The sequence below is a fragment of the Talpa occidentalis genome, unplaced genomic scaffold (genome assembly GCF_014898055.3).
Source record: "Talpa occidentalis isolate TD23 unplaced genomic scaffold, MPIMG_talOcc4v2.1 talOcc4.16, whole genome shotgun sequence".
NCBI classification, from domain to species: domain Eukaryota; kingdom Metazoa; phylum Chordata; class Mammalia; order Eulipotyphla; family Talpidae; genus Talpa; species Talpa occidentalis.
Genome location: NW_023601653.1, coordinates 72,039,376 through 72,067,007, shown reverse-complemented (window position 1 = coordinate 72,067,007; position 27,632 = coordinate 72,039,376). Strand labels below are relative to the sequence as shown.

Below are 27,632 nucleotides of genomic sequence, written 5' to 3'. Positions count from 1 at the left end.
CTGCCCTGCCTTGGTCCTGAAGTCCCAGGTCTGACAGGGCAAGGGGATGCTCTCTTGTTCTTATCTTGCAAATCCTCCTCTTCAGAAACAGGGAGGTTCCCCAGCTTCATTTCCAGAGCTCTCTTCCTAAAAACAGATGTTTGGTTTTGGATCCCGGCTGCCTGTCTTGCGTTTTAAATGGCACTTTTCTATATAACTAGTTGTCAGGGCAGCCCCCCACTCAGGCACCCAGGTTGACCTGGACCCTTGGGCTGTTGTGTGCTGTGCCTGAGCCCTGGGCCTAAGATCATGGGGTCATCAGGGCAAGAAGCCTGATAGCCCAGAGACAGGTCATGTCCTCACACATGTCCCATCACAAAGGATGTGCCAGCTCCACATCCAGAATCTTCCAGGTTGCTCTGCCCCTATCCGTTGGAAGCTTATATTCAGCTAAGACTCAGACACAACATATTCATTCATCAGAAATTCTGTCAACAAATGTTTATTGGGTACTCAAACATTTGTTGGGTCTGGGTTCTGGGCACCCAAAACTGCACTGCCCATGGCAATCACTGTCTGGTGTCAGTCTCTGGGTAGGCAGGGCCTGGTCTTGCCCAAACACTGAGAAACGTGATCCTCAGCCATCCCTTGCTCTACCCACTCCCAGCCGGCGAGTCGCTCAGTCTTGGCCCAGCTCTCCATAAACCATGTCACAAGAAGGTGAAATGCAAGGCTTCCTTAGCTACTCCCAGTCTGAAGTCTGTGAAACAGAAAGAGAATCACCTGATTGTTTTACTGCCTGTGGACGCCACAGGAGAGCCCAGACTGTCATTCTCGGAGGATGACAGCACTCAGGGAGGCTTGGCCAGCGGGCCACCGTGCACAGAAGATGGACCTGAAGAAGGTGGTTAAACTGCTCAGCTGCAGTTGGCAACTCGGCCCCTAGGAGCCAGCGGAAACCCCCCCGGATGCTGGGTCACTGTCATTCCCACATTCCTGTCATTCCCACATCCAGAGGCAGTGTCAGCCACTGGACAGCTCTGCCCATGTCCAGCAAAGCCCCAGCAGTCTCTCCACACCCATGACATTCAACAAATATAAAACATGCTGAGAAACTAAAATACAGTGGAGAATCAGTTATAATCGCTACTTCCATATGCCTGTATCCCAGTTCTGAGAAGCACCCCTGGGTGCCAGTGCCAGAGGCCTCTAGGTCTCTGATGGCCCTGAAGGGTGGCAGTCACTCCATCTCAGCCGCCACCAGCTGCTGGCCAAGCCCAGGGCTGAGACCCGGGCCCAGAGGTCAGGGCCGCAACCTAGGTGAACTCATCTCACGTTTTTGCCAAAGCCCTGGGCAGAGTGCCCTGCTCTGTAAATCCGGGTTGTTAGCTCTTTAAAGCCTTCTCAGTGGCTTGCTGAGGTCTGAAAGTCTGTCTCCAACCCTCCGCAATCAGGACGGGCTGCTGACAAAGCACCGTGTCCTTCATTAGGACTGAAAGGTCCTCCATTATCAAGATGCACAGCTCCACTGGGGGCGCCTGGGCAGGGTCTCACCTTCTGGCTCTCTCCACCTGTGTTTCTAATCACAAGAACTTCCTGGTGACCTTGAACCTGAGCCTCATACCGATGTGGAGTGTCTGGTTTGCATCCCGTGGAGAAGAGCAGCAGTCATCCACAGTGTTCACTTGACTCAGGAATCCAACACAAGCTGCTTTTCCCAGGAGACTTGTCCCTCTAGTCATATTTGCTTTGGGTTAATACTATATTGAGTTTGGATACTCAGAACATCCATTCTCTTTGATGGCCAGAGTTAGTGACTCAGAAGCATATCCTGGGGGACGGGCAAGAAAGATAGGATGGGGACCAGGCTGAGAAACCTCCTCTTGACTGAAATCTCAGCCACGTAAATGCTTGAGGGTTGTCTTGTATCCTTAATAAAAAGAAACCAACTACTCCTCACTGCCATGAACTGTCATTAGTATGACAAGGCCAAGGCGCTCTGCCATTGGGAGTCTGAGGCATTATGGGACCAGTGGAGCCACCCAGGAAGACATCTAAAGGGAGGAAGGAGCAAATGCTGGAAACGGGGCCACACCGTGTATGCACAGAGCTGGCAGCCTGGGAGTAGTGTGCGACCGTGACCCAGAGCAGGAGGGAGCTACCTCACCACCTGGTTTCTGGAGGCGGGGCCTGGCTTTCAGATCCTGCTTGGGGCGCTGCTTCACCTTCAGAGTGATGGCTCCTGTTCCCACCCCAGAGGGAGCTGGGAAAGCGAAGTGAGTCGTCTCTCCCAACTCCCTCCATTTCATAAGTATTTCTCGAGTCCTCCTGGGAAGCAGACACTGGGGATGAGAGTGAACAAACAGACGCCAGTCGGCTCTCTTGAAACTCACAGGCTGCCGGAGGACGGACCCTCACAAGGATGATAAATATTATGAAAATGGAAGTGTGGGCTGAGGGAGTGAGAGAGCCAGAGATGGAGAGAGGCTCTCTGAAGATACGGCTTTAAACAGAAGCTTGAGAAAAGCAGGAGAGGCAAGGTGGAGGGGGATAAAGGGGGACCTTCTAGCAGCTCTGGGGTGGGGAGAAGCCCAGCCTAAAGCAATCTGAGCAGGAGGCACATTTGAGAAAGAGGAACAGAGTAAAAGAAAAGGCAGGGGCAAGGAGAGCAGCGAGGGAGAGGCCTGCAATGCTTCCAAGGTCCAAGGTCAAAAGGCCCCTGAACCTAGTCAAGGAGTGACAGGTGAGATCTGCATGCCACCCAGGCTCGTGATCTGGCTGGCTCCATTTGCCAGTCCCTTCCCCTGGAAAGCGGGATAGGCCTAACCCATTTCCTACTTCGGAACACTGGCCACAGTGAAGGGACAAGTGAAAACCAGCAGAGCTTCTGGGAACCAGAGGAGGGAGATGGAAATTTCTTTGGCTGGCTGTTATGGAAAATGGCTGGGATACAGATCGCTTCATTGTAGGTTGGCTTGTTCATCCATAAGGATTCTGCAAAGGGGCAATTTATGCAACTCTGAGATCATTTGCATTGTCCTTTCTGGTGCTGTGTCACGCTGTTCTTCCCACAGGACGGCGCAGAGAGGTAATTGTCTGGGAGGTGGAAGGTGGCTGGTGGGGGGCTGTGTGAAGCCAGATCTGCTTTTCAGGACTGTTCTGCTGTCTTCAAGCCCCAGGCAGCTGTTTCCAAGGGAGCATAATGCTCAGCACCACTTTTCAACTCACAGACCGTATTCTGGAAGCGTCTTTCAGAGGCTCCGTGGGTTGTAATGGGCTTCTGATATTATGGCAATTGTTGGCTGGCCACGGTTGGTAAGCTCAGTTGTTTTCACTTATGAAATGACCAAGTCCACCACGATCTCCGGGTCCCCTCCCAGCTGGAAGAATCTGAGCTGTTCTGATTGGGCACTTCCATAGCTCTAGAGAGTTTTCCTTAAGACCCTGCCCTGACATTTTATTGGAAGGAGGGATCAGGGGTCAAGGTGAGAAATACAAGTGTGGGGAGGAAATGCAGTTCCTGCCTGCACTGCAGAAAACTCATCACCCAGGCTTTGCCAGAGCCTCAACCGAGAAGAGGGAGGGCGGGCTGGGGTGCGGCCTTCCCCAGATGCTTGACTGCAGTTTATTAGTCTGCGGCTCTACCGAGATGGGCTATCTGCTGGAAAATCATTTTAATAACTGAGAGGAAATGGAATTAAGGATACTGGCTGGCCAAGGCGAGGTGATACTCATCCAGGCGGGGAGTTAATTCGGCTCTGTTAATATTACCTATTGATTATCTCTGAATAGATTCCTTTTCACGGGTTTCTGATGAGTGGGCCCTTGGAGATGGGACTTCTGAGGATGGGGAGGGGAGAGAAGTAGGGGGTAGGTATCCAGGACGGAGGGGTCCTGGGAGAGGCTGAGACAGCCCAGGGGAAAGGAATTGCCAGCCAGGGAGACGAGTTACCCCAACAGTCTTGTCCAAACACCTTGGCCCACCACGCTGATCATGAGGCGCCATGATAGATAAAAAGCATTGGTTCCTGATGAATGACTGTCTCTCAATTTCCTGGAGTAAGAAAGCTGAGAGCCCACCGAGCTGTTGGAATGAAACTGCTCTGCGCTTGCCCGGGCATAACCCCATCCAGGGAAAGCTATGACACTGCTCTCTCTCCCCCACCTCACAGAACTATCCTTTAAATATCTCCTCCTAATTCCTTCAAGGAGCCTGGCTAAGTTCTCCTTCCCAGCACTGCGTCCTCATGCAGGAGTCTCTCTAATAAAGCCTTGCCCGGTTCAAATGCAGCTAGTGCTCGCTGATGAATGCTTTTCCTAGCAGGGTCGGGGTCTGTACAGGATGGCCAGTAGATGGGAACCCGCATATCTAGCAGAGTGACTCTGTCCGCAGCGGTAAGTCCTGGGGCTGGTACGGGCCCCCTGGCCTGGCCCTCTTAGTCCCCAGGCCCATAGAGAGAGGAGTCACCATAGCAACATAAGCTCTCAGGGTTATAAACTATATACTTATGGGTTTCTATTGTTCCCCCACAATCCACTACAGCTAAATTTGATTCTTCGCATTTGTGTAAGGAACTATGACTGGGAGTGATGGAGGATAAGGATTAAAAACTGGAAAAGAGGCTCCACAAGACCAGAAACCTGGCTCACACAATGCCAAGAGCTGGAGGCTCTTAACCCAGCTAAGGGAACTCAGATCCTTAGCCAATGCCTAGACACAAAGCGCAAGACCCAAGCAGGCATCAGACTGCTGGATGGGGTGTCGGGAGTGCAGACCTGAAGGTGAAGATCTGCAGATGGAGGCCAGTGTAGAAATCTGGCCCCTTTCAAATTCTACATGTTTACTCCAAGTCAACAACAAACAAACCACTCCAGGAAGGAGTGAGCCCCTCCCAAAGAGAAGGAGGCTACATCAGTGCAGGCTCTGCAGTGTCCCGGGCAGCAGTCCTCTGCCTACTGTGCCTGTGCAGGTTCTTCCTTTTCACCAACTCTCTCTTCCGCAGGGCAGCAGCCTTTCTGCCTGCCATGACCTGTGCCAGGCCGGGGCTTCTCTTCACTGATTTCCCGCAGCTGAGGCAGCTCTCCTCAAGGCCGCCGGCCTGCGACCATGCAGGCCTTTCTCTTAGCAAACCTGTCCCTTTCGGGTAGATAATCTTCTCTCCCTTTTATAATAAACCTGCCTCTTTGGATTTAACTAGCATCTCCGTGTCACGGAGAAACTCACCTGGGAACTTGCCGGTGCTGGTGAAAGGGGAGCTCTGGTGAAACTGTTAGGGGAAAAGGATGTCCCAAAGCTAATTCCATACAGGCTTTGTGGACTCCACCCCCACCCCAGGCCAAAGCCAAAGACACTGGGAACTCCAAATCCCATCACCACCAAAGGGAAGGTGGCTGGGACCTGAGGGTGGAAGAAGCAGCCAGGTGTGGTATAAAGCCAGACATGTGGGCTTTGGAGGGGATCCCCCATTTTGGCTCCCCGCCAGCTCGCAGCATCCGGCCGGCAGATCGGGTAGGATGCATTAAAGACTTTATTTCCCTATTTTCTCCCTGAGTTGTACATTTTCCTTATTTCCTTTTCCCTTGTAAATAAACCTTGTATTAACCTTTTGTGTGTGCCTGTAGTGGAGTATTAATAAGTCCCTGTTAAGCGCGCGGGTGAGGACCCACAGCCAGGCAACCCGTTTTATATCGGGGCTGCTCTGTAACAAAACCTTTCCCAGAGTGAACCCAAGGACCCCGCTCTCTGAATCCAGTAACCCCAAAAAACGGCACCAGGAGGATGATACAGAATTTAATTTTATTTGACTTGAAGTTCGCAGTGTATAAGCTGTAAACTCTTACTCCTTTCTGAGAAATCCCCTTTCTCGAGGCTTTCTGGATTTAATTGTAAAAAAAAAGATCAGTGTTTGAGACTTAATGACTGAAATTACAGGGCGGGGAAGGCCTGGGTAGCATGCAAACATATTGCACTGTGGGCAGGCAGAGAGGGAAGGCCCAGATTTAAAACATGGCCTGGCTCGTGATAAACACAGACACAGTGAGACCTGAGGTTGGTTGCCTGTGAGATTCTTTCTTCCTCTCACCCTCCTCCTCACCCCCTGGCCACACACTCACTGTTGCATTCTGGGACAAGAGGCAGATTCCAACTTCTCTCCCCATTTCAGTCCTGCTCCCCCACTCCCTCCCCACCCTCTTCAAGCACAGTTGCAAACCTGACCCTGTCACTGGCCTGGTAGCATCCCTGCAATGTCTCCTTGTCACCTGTGGAATGACATTGAAACTTCTTCTGGTCCGGGAGAGGCTCTCCTGTTCTGACCTCTGCCACTCCCCAGACTTTGCTCCATCGCCCCCAAAGAGTCCTCCATCTCTGCTGTGGTCATACAAGCTTGCCTCTGACACTGGGGCCCCACCCCAACCAACTTTCCTTTTCCAGCCTGTCTTCTTTCTCCTCAGTCTTCACAACGACTTGGGAATCTTTGCTGAGGGCTGCCCCTGGCCTTTCAGGTCTCAAGCCAGCATTTAATTCCTTGCTTAAACATGGCTGCCTCCACCTGCTCTCCCCGCCAACCCAGGGGCGACTTCATCCCGCTGATGTTCCACCTTCCTGAGCATTCTATACTGCTGTTTTCTACCTGTTTGCTAATACAGCTCTTCACAGATTTTGAGCTCCTTGATTTTTCTTCTCATTCCTTTGTTATGTTCTGAGGGCACAGAGCATTGCTTGCCACAATGACACATATTGAAACTAGTCAAAAAGCCTACTAGTCCTCCTTACCCTCAGGGAACATGTTGCAAGACCCCAGGGATGCCTGAATTCATGGGTACTACCGGACCTTATTTATACTATGCTTTTCCTATATATGCATGACTATGATAAAGATTCATTTATAAATTAGCTACAGTAAGAGATTAACAACTTAGCATGGCAAGAGATCAATAACTAATAATAAAATAGAACAAACAGAACAGTAGGCTGTAATGAATTGTGTGAATATGGTCTCTTTATGTAAATGTGGTGTCTCTCTCAGAATACATTATTGTAAGATTTTTGGACTGTAGTTGATTGCAGGTAATGAAATCTTGGAAAATGAAGCCCTAGATGAAGGGGTGCTGCTATATCTCAGGCCACCCACGGTAGGCTCTAGGGGAGGGAGTCAGGGATGAAATTGGAATGGGTGCTATATGTGGTTTTAGTGGTGCGTATCTGTGCATTGCACACCCACGGACACACGATGATTCAGGTAGCACCTGAGTTCCAGCTTCCTTACCCCCACCCCTGAGTGCTGAAGATCAGAAGCTGGTGTCCATGGAAGGCCAGGTAATTGAGGAAGAGAACCCCCATTAGGCCACCCGCTTACTAGTGCCCTCTGCATGGCTGAGGCAAGTCATCAAAATTCTCTTAATGAGTGGAGACAGAGGGAAGAGCAGGAAAATGCTCACCTGCTTGTGAGATTTGTCTCTTTCTATTATTCCATTCCATTATAGTTGTTGCTAATAATAGCTATGTTAAATATTAAACAGAAAGCTCTATTGACTTCCAGTTATATCAGAATTTCCAGTGGAGAGGACAAGATGAGTATTATTTAAAAAAATGACTTTAGTAATACATTTAAAATAGGATAAATAAAAAGAAATCAATTAATAGGAATAAAGAAAATCTCCCCAGGAAATTTGAATGGGCATCTAAGGTTGAGAAGAGCATGGGGGGGCGGGTAGAACCCACATCTCCACTGCTGCCTCCCAGGGGGTGCAGGGGAGCTGCTCCCCTGACCCGGCCCTGCTGTCCAGCAGCTGGTCACCTGCCCTCAGATGCTGTAGGAACATGCTGGGGGCCTCCTTATCCAGTCTCAAAGGGATGACACTCAGGGAGTAGAGGAAATACAATGTAAATAATAGCAAGAAAAAATTGGGTTGGATCAAGGCAGGTGAGCCAGACCGGGAACCCTGCCTGATGGGAGCCTGCGGGGACTTGGGGTGCTCTGGGGGCAGTGAATGGCATAGATTTGGGAGGCCCGCTCTGCTCAGCCAGGGAGTGGGCCAGGGGCCCGCGGGGCAGCTCACTGACCATGGTCCCACCTTGGTCTGTGCCAGGAGAGCGCAAGGTGGGCACCTCTGAGACTCCCACAGAAATCCTGGCAGGGAGAGCTGGGAGAAATATAATGTGAGGAGACAACCTAGACCCCACGGGCTCCCAGCGGCTGCTCGGGCTGCAGATTTCTGTGCCATTGAGAGAAGGGGAGGGAAGGGGAGAGGAGAGGAGATGGTCTCATGAATGAAACCGGCTTTGGGAGGGGTTAAGAGAAAGAGGGAGCAGGAAGGAGGGAAGGAGAGAGGGTGGGGAGGGCCCTGAGGAAGGGAAATGCAGCCTCATCTGCTTGTTTGTGTTTCTTGAATTGAAGATGCTGACTTCCAGCATATTTTTAAATCCATCAGACCTGAAAGGCTGATTTAAATAGACCCGCACTGTGAAGCTGGTAATTTCACTTGCCACAATAGAGGAGCTGGCAGGACGCTGGCAAGGATTCAGCACCTCTCACCAGCCAGGGAAGCTGTTGAGCTGGGATGTCTCCCCTAGACTTGCAGGCCAGGTGCTCAGCTCTCCCTCACTGTGGGAGCAAGGGGGTGGAGAATGGTGGCAAGAAAGAGAAAGAAAGAAAGAAAGGGAGAGAAATGTGTTTGAAGAAGAAGAGCAGAGCAGGTGGAGAGGGCTTGTGAGAGACGGAAGTAAGGACATGAGCAGCCCCCACATTCTCCCAGGCCAGGACAGATTCCTGCTCAGCCATCCTGACCCCCGTCAAGCCACATCAATCTCAGTTCGAAAGAATCCTAGACCAGGGAAGAAGGTGGGGTGGAATGGGCACCTTGCAATTTGGTGTATCCAAGTCACCCCGGCATTCCTAAGAGCAGGACATGCAAGACCTGCTTGAATCCCTCTAGTGCCAGAGAGGTACTCTCGTCCAGTGGTACCCAGTGAGGCAGGCTGATCCACCACTGGACAGGGCTCACGGGGATCAGCTTCCTTGGGATGAACCGCAATCCATGTGTTCCGTGCACAGTGTCCCTAACAGGTCCTCTTGTGCCACTCAGAGGTGTTGAATACCAGTGTCAGCCCTTGATGCTCAAACACGATGTCCAGGTTCTTTTCTACTTGCTATTCTTCTAGGCTGGTTTCTAATCTCTTTACCATAAATTACTACACTGTAAATCTCTGCAAAATTAAAATATTTCGGGGTGTTAATGTCCTGTGCTTCCTGCCATAGTCAATGAGAAAATTTCAGGAACAGTAGACTTCTGTCATTCATTTTTGGTCATTATTCAACACACTGTCCCAAACCCCTCTGTTGGCACATGGTGTGGAGACTTGACCCTGGGAATTAATCTACAGGAGAAAATTCCTAAGGAGAAATGTGTGCATGGGCCGGGGCAGAAATGCTGGGAGCGCCGAGGGCCTTCCCCAAGCAGAGCCAGGGTGGGATGGCTTGCAGTCCTTCAAAGGGGAACCGGGGGTGTTACTTGCGGGTTCCTAGCTGTTCCCTCACCTCAAGTCCGTTGAAGCCCCAAAGGCCACAAACTATTTGTCTTCCTTCCTGCTCCCTTGCCTCCTGATTGAAAGGTCAATGCAGGGGACAGGAAGGCAAAAGCCCACCAGGAAGCCCACCTGGGGGGCGAGAACGAGGAAGCCCGCCTAGGGGCAAGAATGAGGGCCTGCTGATGCCATCAGAACCACAGCTGACTCAAGAACCATTGAACTGTTGAACTGAGAAAAGCAACTCTGTTCCTCATCAAACCAGTTCCCTATAAAAACCTGCCTTCCCCTGACAATGGACGTGACTTTACTGACCCCCACTCTGGGTCCTTGAACCTCGCCCGGGAGCTCGAATAAAGTTTTCCTGCCTGTGAGAAACTTGGCCTGCCTCTCCTTCTCTTTACTGCGCCAATCCTTTCACTGATGCAACTGAGCTAAACATCTAGTAGCTGAGGGCCTCAGCTGGTGGGCGTTGAAGAGAATCATTTCTTCATTCATAGAACATAAATGTTTGTGAAAGTGGTTTTCAAAAAAATTTATTGTGATAAAATATACATGACATAAAATTTACCATTTAAATTTTAACCTTTTAAAAATGTACAATTCAGTGACGTGATTCTGTACAATCATCACTACCCTCCAATTCCAGAACTTTTTCAAGTGAAAGTGTTTTATAAACCAATCAAGTACATGTAGTCCGATTAGGAATGCAGGGTCTCATGCCTTGGCTGGGCACCAAGCCCACCAGCCACGCACTGAGTGTTAAGCTCTTCCCACTACTCGGAAGTATAAAGTTCCTATTAGGTATGATTTACTAGGTTACTTTTTTTTTTTCAGGAGTGGGGTGGGGTCTGGTAATGCTCAACTTTTTAAATATAAATTAATGGTAATAGCATTCCTAGATACCCAAAATGGCCTCCTACTTCCATGTAGTGGAGGAAAGCTGTGTCACGTACCAGACCCTAGTAAGTGCAAAACTGATTAAGACCAGAATCCTGCCAAAGAGACCCTTGTCATCGGTGATGCTGCCCCCCAACTCCCCACACAGTGGGAAGATACAAGGTGAGCTTAGACGAAAGCCTCTACTTGAAGGAATGCAAGTTTGCTTTGTTCTACTAGCCCAGGGGAAGGGGAAATGCTTTCACCTGAGACCCCAGCTTCTCCTGGTTACCTAAAAGAGTGGGGTTTTTCTCTCCCTTTCTGATTTTGTATTGTTTTGGTTTCTTTCACAGAGACAGGTGCAGTAACTAACACTTTGCCTGGAGCCTTTTAGTCGACCTTCTTGTCCCCCGTGTTGGCATTTGCCCTCATGCTACCCTGTGGTTCAGTAGGGCACACAGCACTGTTTCCTGTATGGGGAAGTTGGGGCTCAGAACATTTAGCATGTTTTGCCCCAGACCATACACCTTGTCTGTGGGTTCTTACTCTAAGCAGGTCTTTAGGGGCTGAAGGAAGCTCTTGGGAGAGGCCCAGCCTGGGAAACATGGCTGACTCCCCAGCAGGAAGCACAGAGGCCTGGGACTCAGGTTAAATTGAATAGTTGAGCTGCCCATGGGTAATGTGGATGTGACTGGGCAGCTTGGGGCTGCAGGCTGGGATGGGGAGTTTGGGGGGCCTCATGCTATCTTAAAAGGCGCTGGAGAGTAGCTGTGGGAACCCTCCTAGTGTTTTGCTTTAAAAGCCAGAAGCAGCATCTCATGTGAACCAGTGAGGCAAACCCCATGAGTCTGCCAGGCCAAGGGGCCCAGTTGTTCTACTGCTGGGTCCTGGGGCTGCAATGGAGTGACTCACCAAGCGGTGGCCTTGTTCTGGAGAAGTGATGCTCTGTTCCCTACTGCTCCTATAATGCCAACATTGTTTCCAGACACCGTGCCAAGCATGAGGCAACCGAGATGAATGCTCTTGCCCCCGGGGAGCATGGTCCAGTGCATTTCGCTCAGCAGAGCCCTGGGAGGTGGTGTGTATAAATAAGCACAGCACACTATCATTACAGAATGGCCCGGAGCGCCCATGGACCAGATGTTGGCTCATACCCCAACACTGTGCCCTTGACCTAGTGCTGCACATGCTCAGTGAATCTCAGCTCCGCTGTCACAGTACTCAATTCAGAAAGAGGCCCCTTGAGTTCCATGTTTCAATTTTCCTTTTCAAGTTAAAAAAAAAAAATCTTATTTTCTTTGTTCCTGTACTTTGGGCATTTTTGCTTAGTAGAGCCATGTTTTTGAGTGTGGTATTTATGATGATAGGTCAGATGGACCCAGTCATAATTCATTATCATGGTACAGGTCTCACTGGAACTAAGAGTCCTCATTTATTGGGAGAGGAATCTCCCAGTGCTTTAACAAGAGCCTGCAAGGAGCACTTCTAGACCAGTGCCGAAACCCCTATAAAGCTTCAGTCCTGAGAAAGGGCAGGGCTGGACCAGACTCAGTCCTGTCCCAGGATGATAAATGACAAAACCTCACCGTGCTCCTCAGTCTCCACATCGACTTCAGGTCCTCTGCCAAACACCATATGGTTTCCCAGCCCCCATCACTTCCAACAAAGCTCTTCCTAAGTAGGGCACTTCGATTAAATTGGTTCCACTGAATGGTGTGAAAGGTGGAGTTATGATGTGCTTTGTTACTGCTACTGCTAATAATTAACATGCTATTAATAGAAACATTAATAGAGTTAGGAGGTGGGGGAGGCTCAGAAAGCTTCTATATCCCATCAAACAGTCAACATTCATCATCCCTATTCCCTGCCCTGACACACACACACATACACACACACACAGACACACATACACACACCCCACCACCACACTATGAGCATAAAAAGAAGAGAATAATCAATAAAGTAAAATCCTATGAATTTTAACTAAAGTTGATTGGAGTTTGTATGGTCAATTTCTCCAAGAGAATGGGAAGAGAGGTGATTGTTCTACCCTTGGTGAGCAACAGGCTGGTTTTTGTATATTTTTATACTATAATATCATTATTTTGAAGTAATAAAATTGTTTTTAAGAAAACTTCTGGTTTATCCCTCATCTGTCCATTTTGAATAAAGGTTTGTGGGTGTCTGCATTCCTGGCACAACTTGGAATGCGACCGGGAATGCTGCTGAGGGTGTCCTCAGCACCTCCTTGGGCAGCTCACTCAAGTAGGGCATCCAGAAGCTCAAGGGGGAGGGGAGGATTTTTGATTATCATGTCCTGTCCCCACTCCAGAAGAGAGGAAAACCTAGGGAAGAGGTTAGAGGTGGGACTAAGGGACGAGATTAATAAGGCTAAGAATGACGATGCTGCATGCAGTGTGAGGAAGGAAGCAGTGATGCGAGGGCAGCTTGATTTGTGCACGGGGAGGAAGGCTACTGATGTGAGGTCTTTGAAACTTTAAATCAGCTATTTTAAATATGTTCAAAGACCTAAAGTGGACCACATCTAAAGGCCTAAAGGAAAGTGTGAGAACAATGTTTCACTAATAAATAGAGAATGATGAAAAGGAACCAAGAAGAAATTCTGGAGTTGAAAAGCATAAAAATGGAAATGAAAAATTCACTTGAGGGTCCCAACTGCCTACTTAAGTTTCAGGAAAAAGAATCAGTGAAATTGATGCCAGGGTCATATAGATGATCCCTTCTGAGCAACACAAAGTAAAAAGAATAACAGAAAATGAACTGGGCCTCAAAAACCTATGGGACATCAGCAAGTTTGCTAACATATGCATAATAGGCATTCTAGAAAGAAGAGAAAGGGGCAGAAGAATATTTAAAGAAATAAAGAGCAAAAACTTCCTGAATTTAATGAAAGCCATTAATCTACACATTCGAGAAGTTCAACAAACTCCAAGCAGGGTAAACTCAAGAGATCCATTCCTAGATATATCAAAATCAAATGATCGAACACCAACAGCAACTCATCAACATAAAGAGGCTCCTCAATAAGCTGATTTTGCCTGAGAAACCGTGGAGACCAGAACAACACGTTGATGTATTCAAAGCACTGACTGGTGGGGGAGCCCTGTCAGAGGGAAGAGTAGACTGTAGCTGGAAACCAGACAGTGGGCACTGGCACAATGTAGGCTCTGACTGGAAAACCAAAAATCGCACAGAAAAAAGGAAAGCAAGGCTGAGAGGCAAAGGCAGGTACAAGCTCATGAGCCAGGCCTGTGGGCTGGGCATGCAGGCCTCAGTGAGCGTACCCCGTTCTGGGGAGGCACTTAGGAAGTGTTGGCTGGTTCTAAATCTGAACCTGTGCAAGGCAAGTGGTCTGGGCAACCCCAGACTTGACGATAATAATAGCCCCTGCTTGCAAGCACCTATTACGTGCTGGGCACCGTGCTAAGTACTTCACAACTGTCACCTTCGTTAATACTTAGAATGCCCCTGTGAGGTAGACATTAAAACCTATGAGTGTACAGATGAGTACGAAACCTGGTTAAGTGACTTGCTCAAGACCAATACAGCAGTATAAATGGGGTGGAGCCAGAAGTTTCTCTGCCAGGCTCTGGTTCAGGCTGGCGGCCATTGGGTGGCTTTGATTGCTGAGGGGAGAGAAGAGGCTGAGACCTGGGACACAGCTGAGCCCCTGTCCTCCATACAGTTTTTCAAGTGGGGTTACAGGAGGGAGCAGCAAAGCCTGAAGGCCCTCCTGCTCCCTCTTTCTACCTGGAACATTGAAGATCTGTGGGGATTTAGCCCACATGAGGGAAGACAGGGTTCTAGGATCATCCGATTCTACTCTAAACCTTGAATGCAATTTTCCTAAATGGAAACATGCAGCCCAAGCCAGGGACTAGGTCTTGGTGGGTGTAGGCTTAGGGAACCCCAGATCTAACCTGATTCCACATACGTCCCAACTGTTATCTCTGTTTTTTTTCTTTGTCAGAAGCAGAACAGCTGGTTTACATTTTCCTAAATGGCCTTCATGCACACACAACACACGTCCACACAGCAACACACACAGAGATACTGGAAGGTCACTTCCGAGGTGCCCCTCGCCCTTACATCCCTCAAGGGGCCATTGCCAGCACCTCTCAGGGGGTTTCCTGCGTATCCCTTCAAACTTGAACTGAAGACCAGGGTTAGCCCAAGTTGGAACATGAAGATGTCATGACAAGAACTCTGAGCAAGAAGGGTGAGAAGAATCTAGACCCTCTCATTTTACCATCTCATTTTACCGATGAGATGGGGGCCAGAACGGGATGACTGAGCGCTCCCTGGTGCTCAGTGCTGGAGTCAACCTTGGGGGCTCCCTGGTGCCTTGCTGAGTGAAGTCAGCAAAATAGAGGTAGGCACTTCCTGGTGACCTTTGGGGCTCTGATGCTTTTGAGGTCTGGGAGGAGGCTGCAGGGAACACCCTTGGGAGCTCCCGCCAGCACTTCTTCCTTACACTGCTGATTGCAGATGTCTGGCATCATCCTCATGGAGGCCTGTGGACACTTTCCTTCCTCCCCCTTCTTGTGTGCCCCACCAGGGAGTGGTCACATCCACTTTCCCATGGGGGCTGGGTCTGCAATCCTGAAATGGTAATTGGCAGTGATCTTTATCATCTTTTCACCCAAGTTCCAGCCCAGGGCAACAGTGCCCTCCCCAGCCATGGTCACAGCCAGCCAGGGATGTGGTGGTCAGTGTCAGGGACAGAAACTCAGCACCAGCCAGTTACAGGAACCAGACATGGGCCCAGAACATCCCTGCATCCAAGCACCTTGTGCTCTGTAGTCGTAAGGGTGCTGCAGTCTGCAGCTTCTCAAACACCAGCAAAATGTCAATATCACAGCCACACTTTAAAAAAAATACAGTCTTCTGGGACAAAGGAAAATAAAATAAAATAAGAAGTCAGTAACTATGGACCTGGTGTTGGGGCTCACTCCCTGTGTGTCAATCTACCCAGTTAATCATCATGTACGATTTTTCGAAGAGCTATTTTGAGAAACATTCAGAAAATGCTTTTGCATGGCTATATATACCTTATTTATACCCTCCAGAAATGGTCGTTCTATTTAGCAGCAGGTGGGTTTCCCCCTGGTTTTCTTTTCATCTCTTTGTCTAGGTGGAACTAAGCCTCCTCCCTTACCCCGGGCATAAGTGTATCACCCCCAGTCCATCTTGGCGTCAGGGCTGTGGGGGGTGGTACAGAAGAAAGGCTGTGGGTCTGTGTGAGGTGCTGCTCCAGAGGACCTGGACGGGGCTGGGGGGCAGTGGGATGGGCATGGGCATTGAGAGAGGCTGGGCTGTGAGTCAGGGAAGGATCCTGGAAGGTGGACCCTGGAAGGACCCTGGAAGGACCCTGGCTGTGCTTCTGGCCATACCACACGGGCCACTGAAGCTCTGTGAAGCATGCGGCAAGCACTGCTTCTCTCTCTCCATCAGCCTGCAGGGAGTCAAAGCAAACCCAACACCCTGGCATGGCCCAAGTGCTGCGTCTTTGGCCTACAGGAAGCAGCCAGTCAACCCCCACTGTTGCCATGGCAACTGCAGTGCTGAGACTCCTAAGGGCAAGGGGAGGAGACAAGAGGGGGAGAAGGCATGTGCTGGTTTTTCTGGAAAAGCCCATCTGTTTCCTTCCCCCAGGAAATGAAGCTGGGGGAAAAAAAGACTGGGCATCTGGGGTCTAGAGAGAGAAGGGAGAGAAAGGACTCCAAGATGTCCCAAGAGCAGCTTTTCCGACTAGATGTGCTTCCCTGCCTTTGGGGTAGGCAAGTCACCGACAAGGGCAAAGGTCTGGATGGGCCCAATGACCTCAGGGTGGAGCTGTCCTGGGAGGCCTCCTGTCAGCCACAGCAGGATTTCTTCTTGGCAGGGCGGCCGACCTGAATGGTGTCCTCCTTCACTGTGTCCTCTTGCTCCTTGAGGATCCTGTAAGAGGGGCATGTGCAGTGTCACTTGTGGGGAAGTGGCTAGGACTAGAAGCTGGCCCAAGCACCCTGGGGCTACAGGCATCTGGGTAATAGGGAGAGAACCCAGCTTCACCAGAGCCTCAGAGAGGATATTCCAAGCCTTCCTCTGTGAAGTAGAGGTGCATGTCAATAATTTGTAAAGGCAAAGTTTAGTTGTAAAGCCAACACCTCCTCCGGGAAGCCTCCCCTGATACTTTGGTTTAGGAGCTCCCAATAACACTGCTCCTCTGTTATCCTCCATCACCTGGCACCATAATGCACAGCTTCCTTCACTAGCTCCTTCAGCTGAGAATGAACTATTTGGGCGCAGAGACGGTATCTTTTGTCTCTAAACCCTGTACGTATATCTGCACACAGTAGCGACTCAGAAAATACTTTTATTGGCTATTCATTCTATGGAGGGGCTGTCCTATGTGTCCTTAGCGCTACACTTAAATGTAGGAGATGAAAGATGAAAAATAGAGTTAGCATCTTATCCCTGCTTTATACTTTCCAGGTGGATGAATGAACGGTGAGTGGCTGGGTAGACAGATGGGTGGGTGAATGAGTAGATGAATGGATGAGTGGATAGGTGGATAGATGGATGGGTGGGTGGATGGATGAGTGGATGGGTGTGTGTGTGTGTGTGTGTGTGTGTGTGCATGGATGGGTGGATAGATGGATGGATGGAATTACATGAATGATTGGATGGACAAATGAGTGAATGCCCAAGTATTGAAAGTGAACCCCCGTGTGGTTTTGTTTTCTTAAATGAAGTGTAGGAAGAGAACCAGCCTTCCCACTGAGCCAGTCTTCTGAGTGTTATTCAGCTGGGTCCTTGCATCCTCCACCAGTCTCTTCTCCTGGTCTCCTCTTTCTCCTCCCCCCAGAACCCGTATAATAACTCTTCTCAGTTGGCTGGCCACTAATCCCTGATGTAAGCAGTATTGAGGGGCCTTTGGTATGACCTTTCCCAGGAGCATTTGCATTTAAAAAGAGGATCCCTGGGGGAAAGGCAGCCTTTAAGACTCTGAAGGCTGCAGTGGAGGGGGTGATAGGCAGGGGGCTTTCTTTTTCATCATTATTGTATTTTAGAGGGCTGTCACTGACCCCTGAAATCCCACACAAAGACCCAGACCATCATTCCCTTTACTCAGACAGCTCAAGCAGACAGAAGGAAGGGCCTCAAAGGCCTGGTGGTGGAGGTGAGGCCACACACCCCCCCCATACCAGGGCAGCATGCACAGGTCACCTGCTGGGTTGTGACCCTTTACCTGGCTAGATGGAGCAAGGACTCTTTGGTGTTGTGACCAGAATAGGCACTGCATTCATAGAAGATCAGATTGTTCTCCTAGAATCATAAAGCAGAAGAAATAAAAGGCAAGTGAGTACTGGGGGAGTCAGAGGGTATCCTGGGGAGGGGGGGGACACCATGCTTGCCTCCAACTACCTCCCTCACTTCCTCTTGCAGTCCCATTTAATGCCTCCATGTCCTCCCTATCCTGTGTATGGCTAATCTCTGTCTCCTTGGGCTCCCTGACTTAATGCAAGCTCCAGAACTGTCTCCCAGGCGAGCTATAACAATTGTAAAACAACAAAACCATCCGTTGCTTTTGCTTTATACTTTCTCAAATTGCTCTCGGGTATGGATATGTTCATTTCCTTTCACACCAGCCTGGATCAGGCAAAGACAGAGGCCAAGGTGGACAACAGTCTCCCCTCTTCACGGGCAGGAAACTGAGGCTAGAGAGGGCATGTATGACTGGCCCATGCAGGTGCCGCCTTTAGCTAATGGAAGAGCAGCATGCCTTTCCTGGGACACTGATGTTCCAGGGGTCTTGGGGGCAGATGTCACTGAGTCATCCCAATGGAATTTCCCTCCACACCAGATAATACTCCAGCACTTGCCCATCACTTCACTGGGGAGGAGAGCTGTGCTGTGTGCAGGGCCGGAGGGGGGACCATGGCCAAAGCTCATCGTATTCCATGAGTAGTGCTGGTGCCACTGAACCCTGGAGGCTGATGCCCTGTGGGGGTGGGGGCAGTCGACTGAGGACACCTCTATGACCTCAGATTAGGAAGTTCTGCAAGCATCAGCTCCCATCCAGCCTTCCTGACCCACCCCTGCAGACCCAGCTCCAACCTCTGCTCTCTCCACCCATCCACACTTCTGCAGACCCCGACGCAGGGTCAGTCTGTGGAAGAGCTGAGCCCCCATGGTGAGGGGCAGGGACATGCATAGGACCCAGAGTTGCCTTCCTGCTTCGTCTTGAGCTCACCACTGAGTAGCTGGGTGATCATTTAAATAAATCACTTAAGTTCTCTGAGCCTTGTTGTTTTTTTTTTTTTCCACTGACCAAAAAAGGCAAAAGAAAATAAAATGGGATGATAAAAATAAAGGTCTGCAGTTCTTTTATCAAAATCATTGGATCCAGAGCTATTTTAGTGCAGAATTTCTGTGTTCTAGGAAGATGTTACATGTGTATACTGCCTGGTGCCCTCAGTGGTCTGGGACAGTGCCCCGTCATCATCAGTGAACCATTTGAATATTTGTTCAAAGTGAGGTAAACAAAGATCATAAAGAGCCTCATGTCCAATCTGGTCAGACTCTTCTGCCAGATGAAAGGCAAAAGTGCTTTCTCCAAGCATGAGCCTGCTGCTTTGCAGAGGATGAGTGTGAACAGATGATGGGATTCAAGTATCAGACGGGAGACTGAGAGAAGGCACCTCTTACTAAGAATTGGTAATTCTGCCCTCCAAGGAAGAGAGCTTGGGAAAATTCCCCATGCCCTAGTTATCCTAGCCCATCCATCTTGCAATCTGTGACTTCCTATGGAAAGTTCCACACGCACTGGAGCTGGGTCATTCCCATGATGCCAGGACACCCCTTGAAGCTGGTTTCTTCCTTCCCAGGGGGCTTCCAGACAAGGTTCCTGCCAAGGCCCTTGGGCACAGGCCCAGTTGCCCTAGGGCCCCACCCTGACCAGAGAGACAGAGGGGCTTGCTCTTTACCTTGGCAAGCTGCTCTCCGAGGCCCCGGGGGACTTCCCGCTCATTCTCGTTGTCAATTTTATTGCCCAGCAGAAGAACAGGAAGGTGATCTCCTACAGCTTCCTATAGAATAGATAAGTGGGTAAGTGAGAGAAACATCTATAAGGAGAATCCAGAAGGGCAGGCTGAAAGTGCTGGCTGAAAAGATACAGTCCTGCTGAGAACCCTCTGCTGCCACCACCGGCCAGGCAGACAGGCATCCTGGAGGCTGAGTGGGAAACCCCGGACTTCTGCAAAGAGGCAGGAGGCAGAGGCCTGTGTCCAGGTGCCTCCTAGGCCCCATCTGGGTAGCAGCCTCCCAACCCCCACACACACACACTCTCAGATCCTGGATGGATCATGCAGGCTCCCCAGGTGTACTGGGAGTGGCCGCAAGCTGAGGCCACAGTTGGCCCCGATGAATTATGTCTGTTTCCAGGGCTGACAGCACCCCTCATGCATTCCTCAATGACCTGCCTTGATCTAAATGAACCTATGGGGTTAATGCAGTGTGGTTTGGAGCTGTTCTCAGGGCCATTTTGATGGGAAGTAACATCTCCAGGGGTTTCTGATTCGGCACCTACGCTCCCTAAGGCCTGGATCTGAATCTGATTCATTGAATTGGGCCCACAGTGCCCTCCAGATGGCTCTGTTCATAAGAGGTGACCTCACAGGGAGGGGCACTAGGGATGCCTGTGGTGGGGTGCTCTGGCTCTGAAGGCAGTCCTGTGTGGCCACAGCAACTGCACTTCTGAAGCCAAAAGTGACAGGTTGATTCAAGGATCAAACTTATTTCCTCCTCCAACATGATGGCATACCAGCCAGGGGCCTGCACTCTGGGGTGTGTACATGCTGGGGTCTCTACACCCCAAGATGGCCTCCCTGGTGAGATGCTATACCACACATGCCTCTCCTGGGGTGAACAAAGAGCTGGGGATGCAGAGCTATTAAGTGAGTAAATATGGTAATATTCACATTTAGGCAGGTTGTTATTTTTACTTTGTGAGATATTTAATTAGGGGCTTTTAATCATAATTTGGTAACCAATAGTTATTCACTGTAGCTAAATGTTTTACTAAATGGAGAGGACAGTGGGAGAACGGAAGCTAACAAGCAGTTATAGTTTTGCCAATAGTTGGGCTGCTTGCCTCACCATTTCAAATAAATGTCCACAGCCCATCTGGTAGCACACCTATTTTAAGTTTAAATGCGATCACATTTGAAATTAAGCCTCACTGCCTCCTTCATCTACATATTCTTTTTTATTGCCAACTCCATAGTGAAAAGAAACCTCAGGTTTATTAAATGAGATTAAGGCAGAACCCACAAGGACAGTGAAGATCAAAGTCGCTGAGTTAGGAAGACCTTTTATGAGGCCACGATGCCCTAAACATTTTCTCTATATTCTTTTTTCCAATCAACTGTTATTTAGTGTCCCATTAACTACAACTCTCTAAAAGCGGAATTTCCACATATCCCTGGGAAGATGGTAATTAATGTTTGAAATCACAAAGTCTCAGTGTCTTCTGACCCATCAAAATAGATGAAATTGTGCAGTTTTGGGGTGTTTAGTAGGTGGCACCAGAGTCCAAATATTGGCAGGTGAGATGCCCCCTTAGGACCTATTTAGAAAGCTGGGGATCCCTATTAACCAGAGGGCTGGTTATTGGGAGCGCCACAGAAACTTATGGGAAGAGTTTTCACAGAAAGGGAAGAAAAGATGAGGAAGCAGGGATATGGGCCAAAAGGCTTGTGTTTGGAGCACATGAGAGAGATATTTGTAGATTTATGTGTGAGGAATGACTAAGGCTTGTGGGATTTCTTGACAAGGAAACTCTCTGGAAATATGAGCATCAGACTTGAAATTTCAGGGCCCAATGCTAACCAGGTTCTGATATCCCTTGGAATGGGCCGTCTGAGTTTCCTCACTTGCAAAGAGGATGCCTGGTTTTGAATGACCACACAGAGGAGGTCGGGTATCCCCTACGTGGAGTCCCCTGCATGTTGAGTAGCAGTGCTGCTTCTTGGGAAAAGAAGGGGCAGTCTTGTTTCTCAGAGCCATGACTGGATGTAAATAAAAGTTTAGAAGGAGCAGCAAAAAGGCCCATCTCCCTGCTGGAGCTGTGGTCTGCTCTCTACATTGGTCACTTATACAATTACTCTGGACAAACACCCCTTCCTAAACATCCCCCCTACCCCGCAGCCATGGGCCCTGCCTGCTGTTGATAAAGGGGAATTAGGCCTGTCTCCAAACACATGAAAGAATCAGAAGGCTGAGGGTGATGGATCACGATAATCCAACAATGAAATGACACTTCCTTTTAAAAGTCTAAAGCGCACCTCCCCTGGTGAACAGGTCCACCCAATCTCTGTCATTGACCCTTTTATAGGTGCTGGTGAAATCCCATGGGGATGCCAGGCCAGAGGGAAGGATTTGAAGCTCCTTAGCTGGGGCACAATCTCTCTGGGGCCGACCTGCCCCCCAGTCCTGGCTCTGCATGGCTCCACTTCCCTGGGTCTCTATCCTCTGAACTATGAAATAGGCCTCTAAAGTGGATTTCTTTCCTATGACACATGAGCCCCTTACACCTTCTATCATTTTAGTTGCCTCTCCCTGAACTTGAGCTTGTTGGATGACAGACTTGTTGAAAATCAGAAGATTATCCATCTCTGACTTTAAATAACAAGAGCTGTCAACTTGGAGCTGAGGATTGGCATTCAGCTCAGATGTGCAGCTGTTGGGCTGGGGTGGTTGTAGTGTGTGTGTGTGTGTGTGTACTTTAATATCTATTTGCTGGGAGGCAAGAAAAAGCACTTAACAGGGATAGTGCTGCTGTTTCTCTGGAGCCAGAACAAAAAATTTCTCAGCACATTAAAGCATGCAGTTATGCTAAGAAAAAAATGACTGCAAAATTATATCTTGGGGGTTTCCATATTTATCCACCCCCTGGACTATGAGTCAAAACAAGATTTATTTGTGTAGTTCGTTTTAAACTGCCAGCACTTCAAGCTCAACTTGGAATGTGGGAAAAAAAATCAAACTGCTATTTTTTGCTCTGTGCTGTACATTGTCAGCGATGACAAAGATCGCAGAAGGAGAACTAGCAAGCAGTCCAGGAAGGGAAAGTGGTCCTGACCCCTTTGAGCCAAAGAGCTGTTTTGCTTTGAGACTGAAGCAGAAAGGCCTGAAAAAGAAATGCACACCTCTTTTTCTGAAGCAGATGTCAACCAGAGACCACGTGACGAGAGAGGCTCACAGCAGCATCGAGCTCTGGCTGTGCCATCTGACACACTGGGGGTGCTTCTGGACAAGTCACTTCCTCTCTCTGGCTCTAATCCTTGCTCATCCATAAAACAAGAGTCTGCATTTGATGAAACTCCAAGTTGTGGTGATTGGCTCAATAATGCCAGGCATAGTCCATGTCCTGGACTTAGAGACCTAGCAGTACAGAGCTATCACATAACAAACAGATGGAAAGCTGAGTGCCAGAGCTGTTGCCATAGGGGACCAACAATGTAGATTTGGGGGAGATACCAGTCCATTCAGGCCTGTACCAAATCCTATTCTCCCTGTCTGATCAGACAGACCTCACAGTCTTCAGATGTCCAGTTTGTCCCGGGCCCTACTGTGGGGCCCCTAGGGCCTGACTGTTTTCTCCTCTTGATTGCACTGGTTGAACCAGCCCTAGCCTGCTGAGCTGAGAAGGGGTGCAGGTGGGTTGGGAAGGCCCTGAGTTGACAGCAAAGACGAACAACTTTGATTTCTAGTAAAGGCACAGGAAATGTAGAACGGCAAGAGAATCAGCACAGAATGTCTGGGCCCAGGTGGGCCTCTTCTGCAGGAGCAGCAGGCCAGGTAAAGTCACCTGGGTGTGAAGTGGACCAGGAGGCTGGGTAGGACAGTCATGGGCAAGCTTCTCTCACTTCATCAAGCAAGGGAAGAGCTGGTTGGCCTGCTCCAAAGAGTTTTGGTTTCCCCTGGGCTGGAAGTCTCCTCCAGGGTCCTCTTATCTACATACACACCTGCTCCAGCCTGTGCCTGTACCCCACCCCCAGGATCATGCCTTGTGGAATGTGGGGTGGGGGGGCACGAGGAACCTGGCAGGGCCTATATCTATGCCCTCTTGAGCGATTGGCTGAAGTTTCATTGCCAGGAAGTGGCTGAGCTGGGAATGGTAAGAACTTCCTTTTGGGGGAACTCTATACCTCCCCCGGGCATCTGTTCCCACCCCACACAACCTCTTATAAGGGTAAGTCTTTGCTTTGTATAATCGGCAGCAATTTAAGCCCTCTCTTCTTGAATTGCCTTTCAGGTTGAGGGAGGAAGGGGCACTGAGAACAGCTGGCCAGTATTCACTTAATAATAAGGCTTCAAACCTTGAAGCCTGTTATTAAAGCTCCCCCTCCACCCTCCTGCTCCAGGCGAGGGAGTTGGCAAAGTGCTTGGAGCTCTCTGGAAAAATAAGGTGCTCCACATATACAAAGTACTTATTATTTTCAGTTCCCCTCTGATCAAATTAGGTGTCAGGTTTAAATCTATCACCTGACACCTCTGATTGCTGGTTGCCAAGGCAGAATGACTTAGCTTTTCAAGAATCTCGGGAATAATTGCATTTATGATGCCATCGCTCCACACCCTCCACGCACACACGCCATCTGACACAGCCTCCCGCACTTGCCCCAGAAGCCGGGGCCACCGAACTGAACATGACTCCTGGGTCCTCATCCCAAGCCCTCCAGCATGCCTAGTGGCTGTGGGGCCTGGGGGACAGGCTCAGCAATTTTTTGTTGAAGGAGCACAGACATCTTTGAAGATGACTCAGAGCCTTTGCTTCTCAAAGTGTGGTCCCTGGACCAGCAGCATCGGTCTCACCTGAGAACTGGTTAGAAACAAAGAGGGTCAGGCCACCAGACATGCTGCATTTTAACAAGACCCCCTGGACAGCCCTTTGTACATTAGAGTTTGGGAGGTGCTTGTTAAGGCTGGGATCCATGGCGGCTGAGCAAAATCTCCTGGGATTTTGCTCTCTTCTTCTTTCCCTCCCTCCCTTTTTAAAATTTCTAGGACCTGCATCATTCTGTGGGGAGAGAAGGCCCTGGCACTTGTTTTGTTTGAAAACTTGATAGGTCATCCTGATGTTCATCCAGGTTTAGAAGCATCATTTAAAGTTTAATGAGGGCCTCCCTGGTGGCGCAATGGTTGAGAGCTGGGTTGCAAAGCTGCCTGCAGCCTCTGCAGCACCAGTTTGATCCCTGGCCGCTGGGCGAGGGTCCCACATGGCGCGCAGACCTCTCCTGCTGCCCGCTGCTCCCCTCAGCAGTGTGCTTTGTCAGTCTGCCCCTTCTGCTCTCCTCTCTGGTGAATTCTCTCACCCTCCCGCGCTTCTGACTACCCAGTGCTTGTATAAATAAAAAAAAAAAATTGCATTTGTGTTGAAAAAGAATTAAAAAAAAGGTTTAATGAGATCTTCAGCTAATATTTTAAAGAAGAAAATCTCAAACTCTATACTGAAAAGGTCCACCTGGCATGGGAAGCTCTGTGGGGACCACACATGGATCTGACACCTCAGCTGGGCGTCCTGAGCCAAGAGGTGCACCATGGCTTCTGGGCCTCTTGCTGGACTCGTGCTGACCATGATTTTTCACACCCACCCCCCATGCAGGACCCTGCCCCTCAGCCAGGGCTGGGCACCTGGGAATTCACAGAAAGTTCCCGGAAAAGAACTGACGTCATGCCTTGAACTGCAATGACCCCTCTCTGACATTTCTTTTCCTCCAGCCTTGGAACACCAGGTTCAGCCTGATGCCCCGCCTCTCCGGCTCAATGGCAGGCTCTGTACAGAACAGGAGCCTGAGAAACCGCAGCCCTAAGGATGGCAGAGAGCACAGCCCCACCGACTTGTCCCCATCCGTCCCCATGAATCTCACACTATTTGATCTGCCACTGCCTGGCTTTAGAGTAGATCAAAATTCAGATATTGGGGGACAGTTAAATATCTACAGCTGGGGGAAAAATGCATGACCTTGAAGAAGTCATTTATTCTTTGAGAATGAGAATGATTTAATAGTCACTGCATTAGATCAGTGACTATTAAAGGGAAACCCTCTTGTTTCATGGAATTGGACCTGAGTCTCCAATATACACAGCTGAAAGAAGTATCCCTGACAGAGATCGGGGAAGAGGGTCCCCCAACTGTGACTGCTAGACCTTGCCTGGCCCTGACGGATCCCCAGCAGTCTGAATCCAGGGATCCAGGGAAGAAAGTTTGAGACCCGCTGGGTCAGGTTCTCTCTAAAATCTCTCCTAGTGCCTAACTTATGTGAGGAAGAGAGATCTGCTGGAGCTGTCAAAAAAATCATGTCATAAATTCCAAAGTTACTGAGGAATCCCTTCCAGATTTCCCACACTGTTTGCTTAGCTCAGGGGAAAGCCATTTACTACATTTCAAAACATACATTTTCTCAACTATAAATGTTTTAGGCATGATACTTTGGAGAAGTAATTTGTATTAAGCAAAGTTCTGGGAAACCCTGGAATCTGGCTTCCATTCCCATTCCTGTTTTTCTTGGTGAGAGAGAGATGTGGATGGATGATGGAGGAGGAGGGCCCAGCCAGTCCGGACTGCAAGAACAGCAGACTGGGAAGCAGGAATCAGAGCTGAGCAGAGGGATGGAGGAAGGAAGTCCCCACCCGTGGTGTGCCCCTGGTACCACCACACAGTGACCACGCATGCATCCGGCCCATGAGGTGCATAGCTGTGGGGCCCAGGCCAGAATGCCCTTTCACTTCTTGGGGGGGGTGTATTGGGGGTGCACAGAGTACGGGCAGCTGCCGGGTGGCGAATGTGTCCTTCACAAAGCCACAAGGTGGTGGGGTAAGAGGGGAAGAGCCTGCGCGGGGTCTCATGAGGGTTGCACAGAAACTCCGCGAGCACGGCTACGTTGTCTTTTATCTGTGGCTGCAATTCCCAGACTCAAAACAGCGCCTAGCAGGATTTTGAACAATGAAGTGAACAAATTGATCCTCCCAGTGGAAGGGGTTGGGACAACCTACTTGACTGCTCGTTAGAGAACAAGCTGAGGCCCCGTAAAAAGAAAAGACTGGCTTGTCCACACTGCTCTTGGCCTTGGAAATCTTGGTTCAAGTGGTAGAAGAAGAACACGCAGACCGGCAGGAAGTGCAAAGCTCTGACAAAGCAACTGATTACAAATGTGGTTCAAGAGAGTCAAGTTTTACAGACAACCCAGAATTCCAGGGCAAGGCTGTTCTGTGGTCCTGCCTGGGTGAGCCTGGGCCCCCACATTGTAGATCAGATCAACCTTCCCTCATGTGAGGGTTGTGGCAGAGGCCCCGAGAAGCCATGTAGTGGGGCTCAGAGGCCAGGCATGACTGAGCGACATGGGCAGGGAGAGGCGGAGTGGGAACAGTTCTGGAAGAAGGCATTTGCGACTCCACTGAAATACAGATTTTCTGGGGAAATCTTCCTTAACACTCCTCTCTGCACGCCCTTCACCAATCCTATCCCATTCATTCGTGGAACTAAACCCAATGGAACAGGGTGATAATTGACACAATCTGCATTCATCTGAGGCAGGACTGGGCCTGTCTTGTTCACTCTTGGGTCCCCAATAACAAGCCTGGTAGTGGGCAGTGGGAGGGACGCTCTCCAGATGCCTGAATCAGGTGTTCTGGAGAAGGTGGCTTCGGAGCAAGATTTTGAAAGCACAGAGGGCCAGGTGGGAGACAGGCAGAGAAAGTGGAGGCCAGGGTCCAGCATAAGCATCCTGGAAGGTACCAGCTCACCTCCACGCTGCTCAGCCACTGCCGCACCGACAGGAAGGACTGCTTGGCCGTGAGGTCGTACATGACGATGACGCCGTCGGCCTTCCTGAAGAACTGCTGGGTGATGCAGCGGTACCTGCGCCCACAGGCAGCTGGTCAGCGGTGCCCCCTCCCCTCCCAGCCCAGTCCCGTGGCTGCAATAGGGGAGCAGGGGCGTGGGGACCAGCTCCTCACCTCTCCTGCCCAGCCGTGTCCCACAGCTGCAGAGCCACCTGGGAGTTGTCCACACACACTGTCTTGACTTGGTAATCGATGCCTGCAAGATGGAACAGGCCTGTCACTTCCAAGGTGACAGCTCTCCCCGTGCAGTTTCTGGGCAGCCATGAGAGGAAGTGGTCAGAGCACCAGAAAACGGTGAGGCAGAAGCCCTGAGCTCTGGTCCTGTCTCTGCCAT

At 49.8% G+C, this 27,632-nt stretch overlaps 1 protein-coding gene across 1 annotated transcript in view; it reads right to left on the bottom strand.

Annotated features, from left to right (window-relative positions):
• Positions 1 to 13,287: 13,287 nt before the first annotated feature.
• The window catches only part of CRACR2A (calcium release activated channel regulator 2A), a 62,691-nt gene continuing 48,346 nt past the window's right edge, over positions 13,288 to 27,632 (bottom strand). The window contains exons 13-17 of the mRNA XM_037515345.2: positions 27,413 to 27,494; positions 27,200 to 27,314; positions 19,378 to 19,479; positions 17,640 to 17,716; positions 13,288 to 16,345 (exon numbers count right to left, since the gene is read on the bottom strand). Coding sequence (XP_037371242.1) covers positions 16,261 to 16,345; positions 17,640 to 17,716; positions 19,378 to 19,479; positions 27,200 to 27,314; positions 27,413 to 27,494 — 461 coding nt within the window. The 3' untranslated portion in view covers positions 13,288 to 16,260. The remainder of the gene's footprint in view (positions 16,346 to 17,639; positions 17,717 to 19,377; positions 19,480 to 27,199; positions 27,315 to 27,412; positions 27,495 to 27,632) is intronic.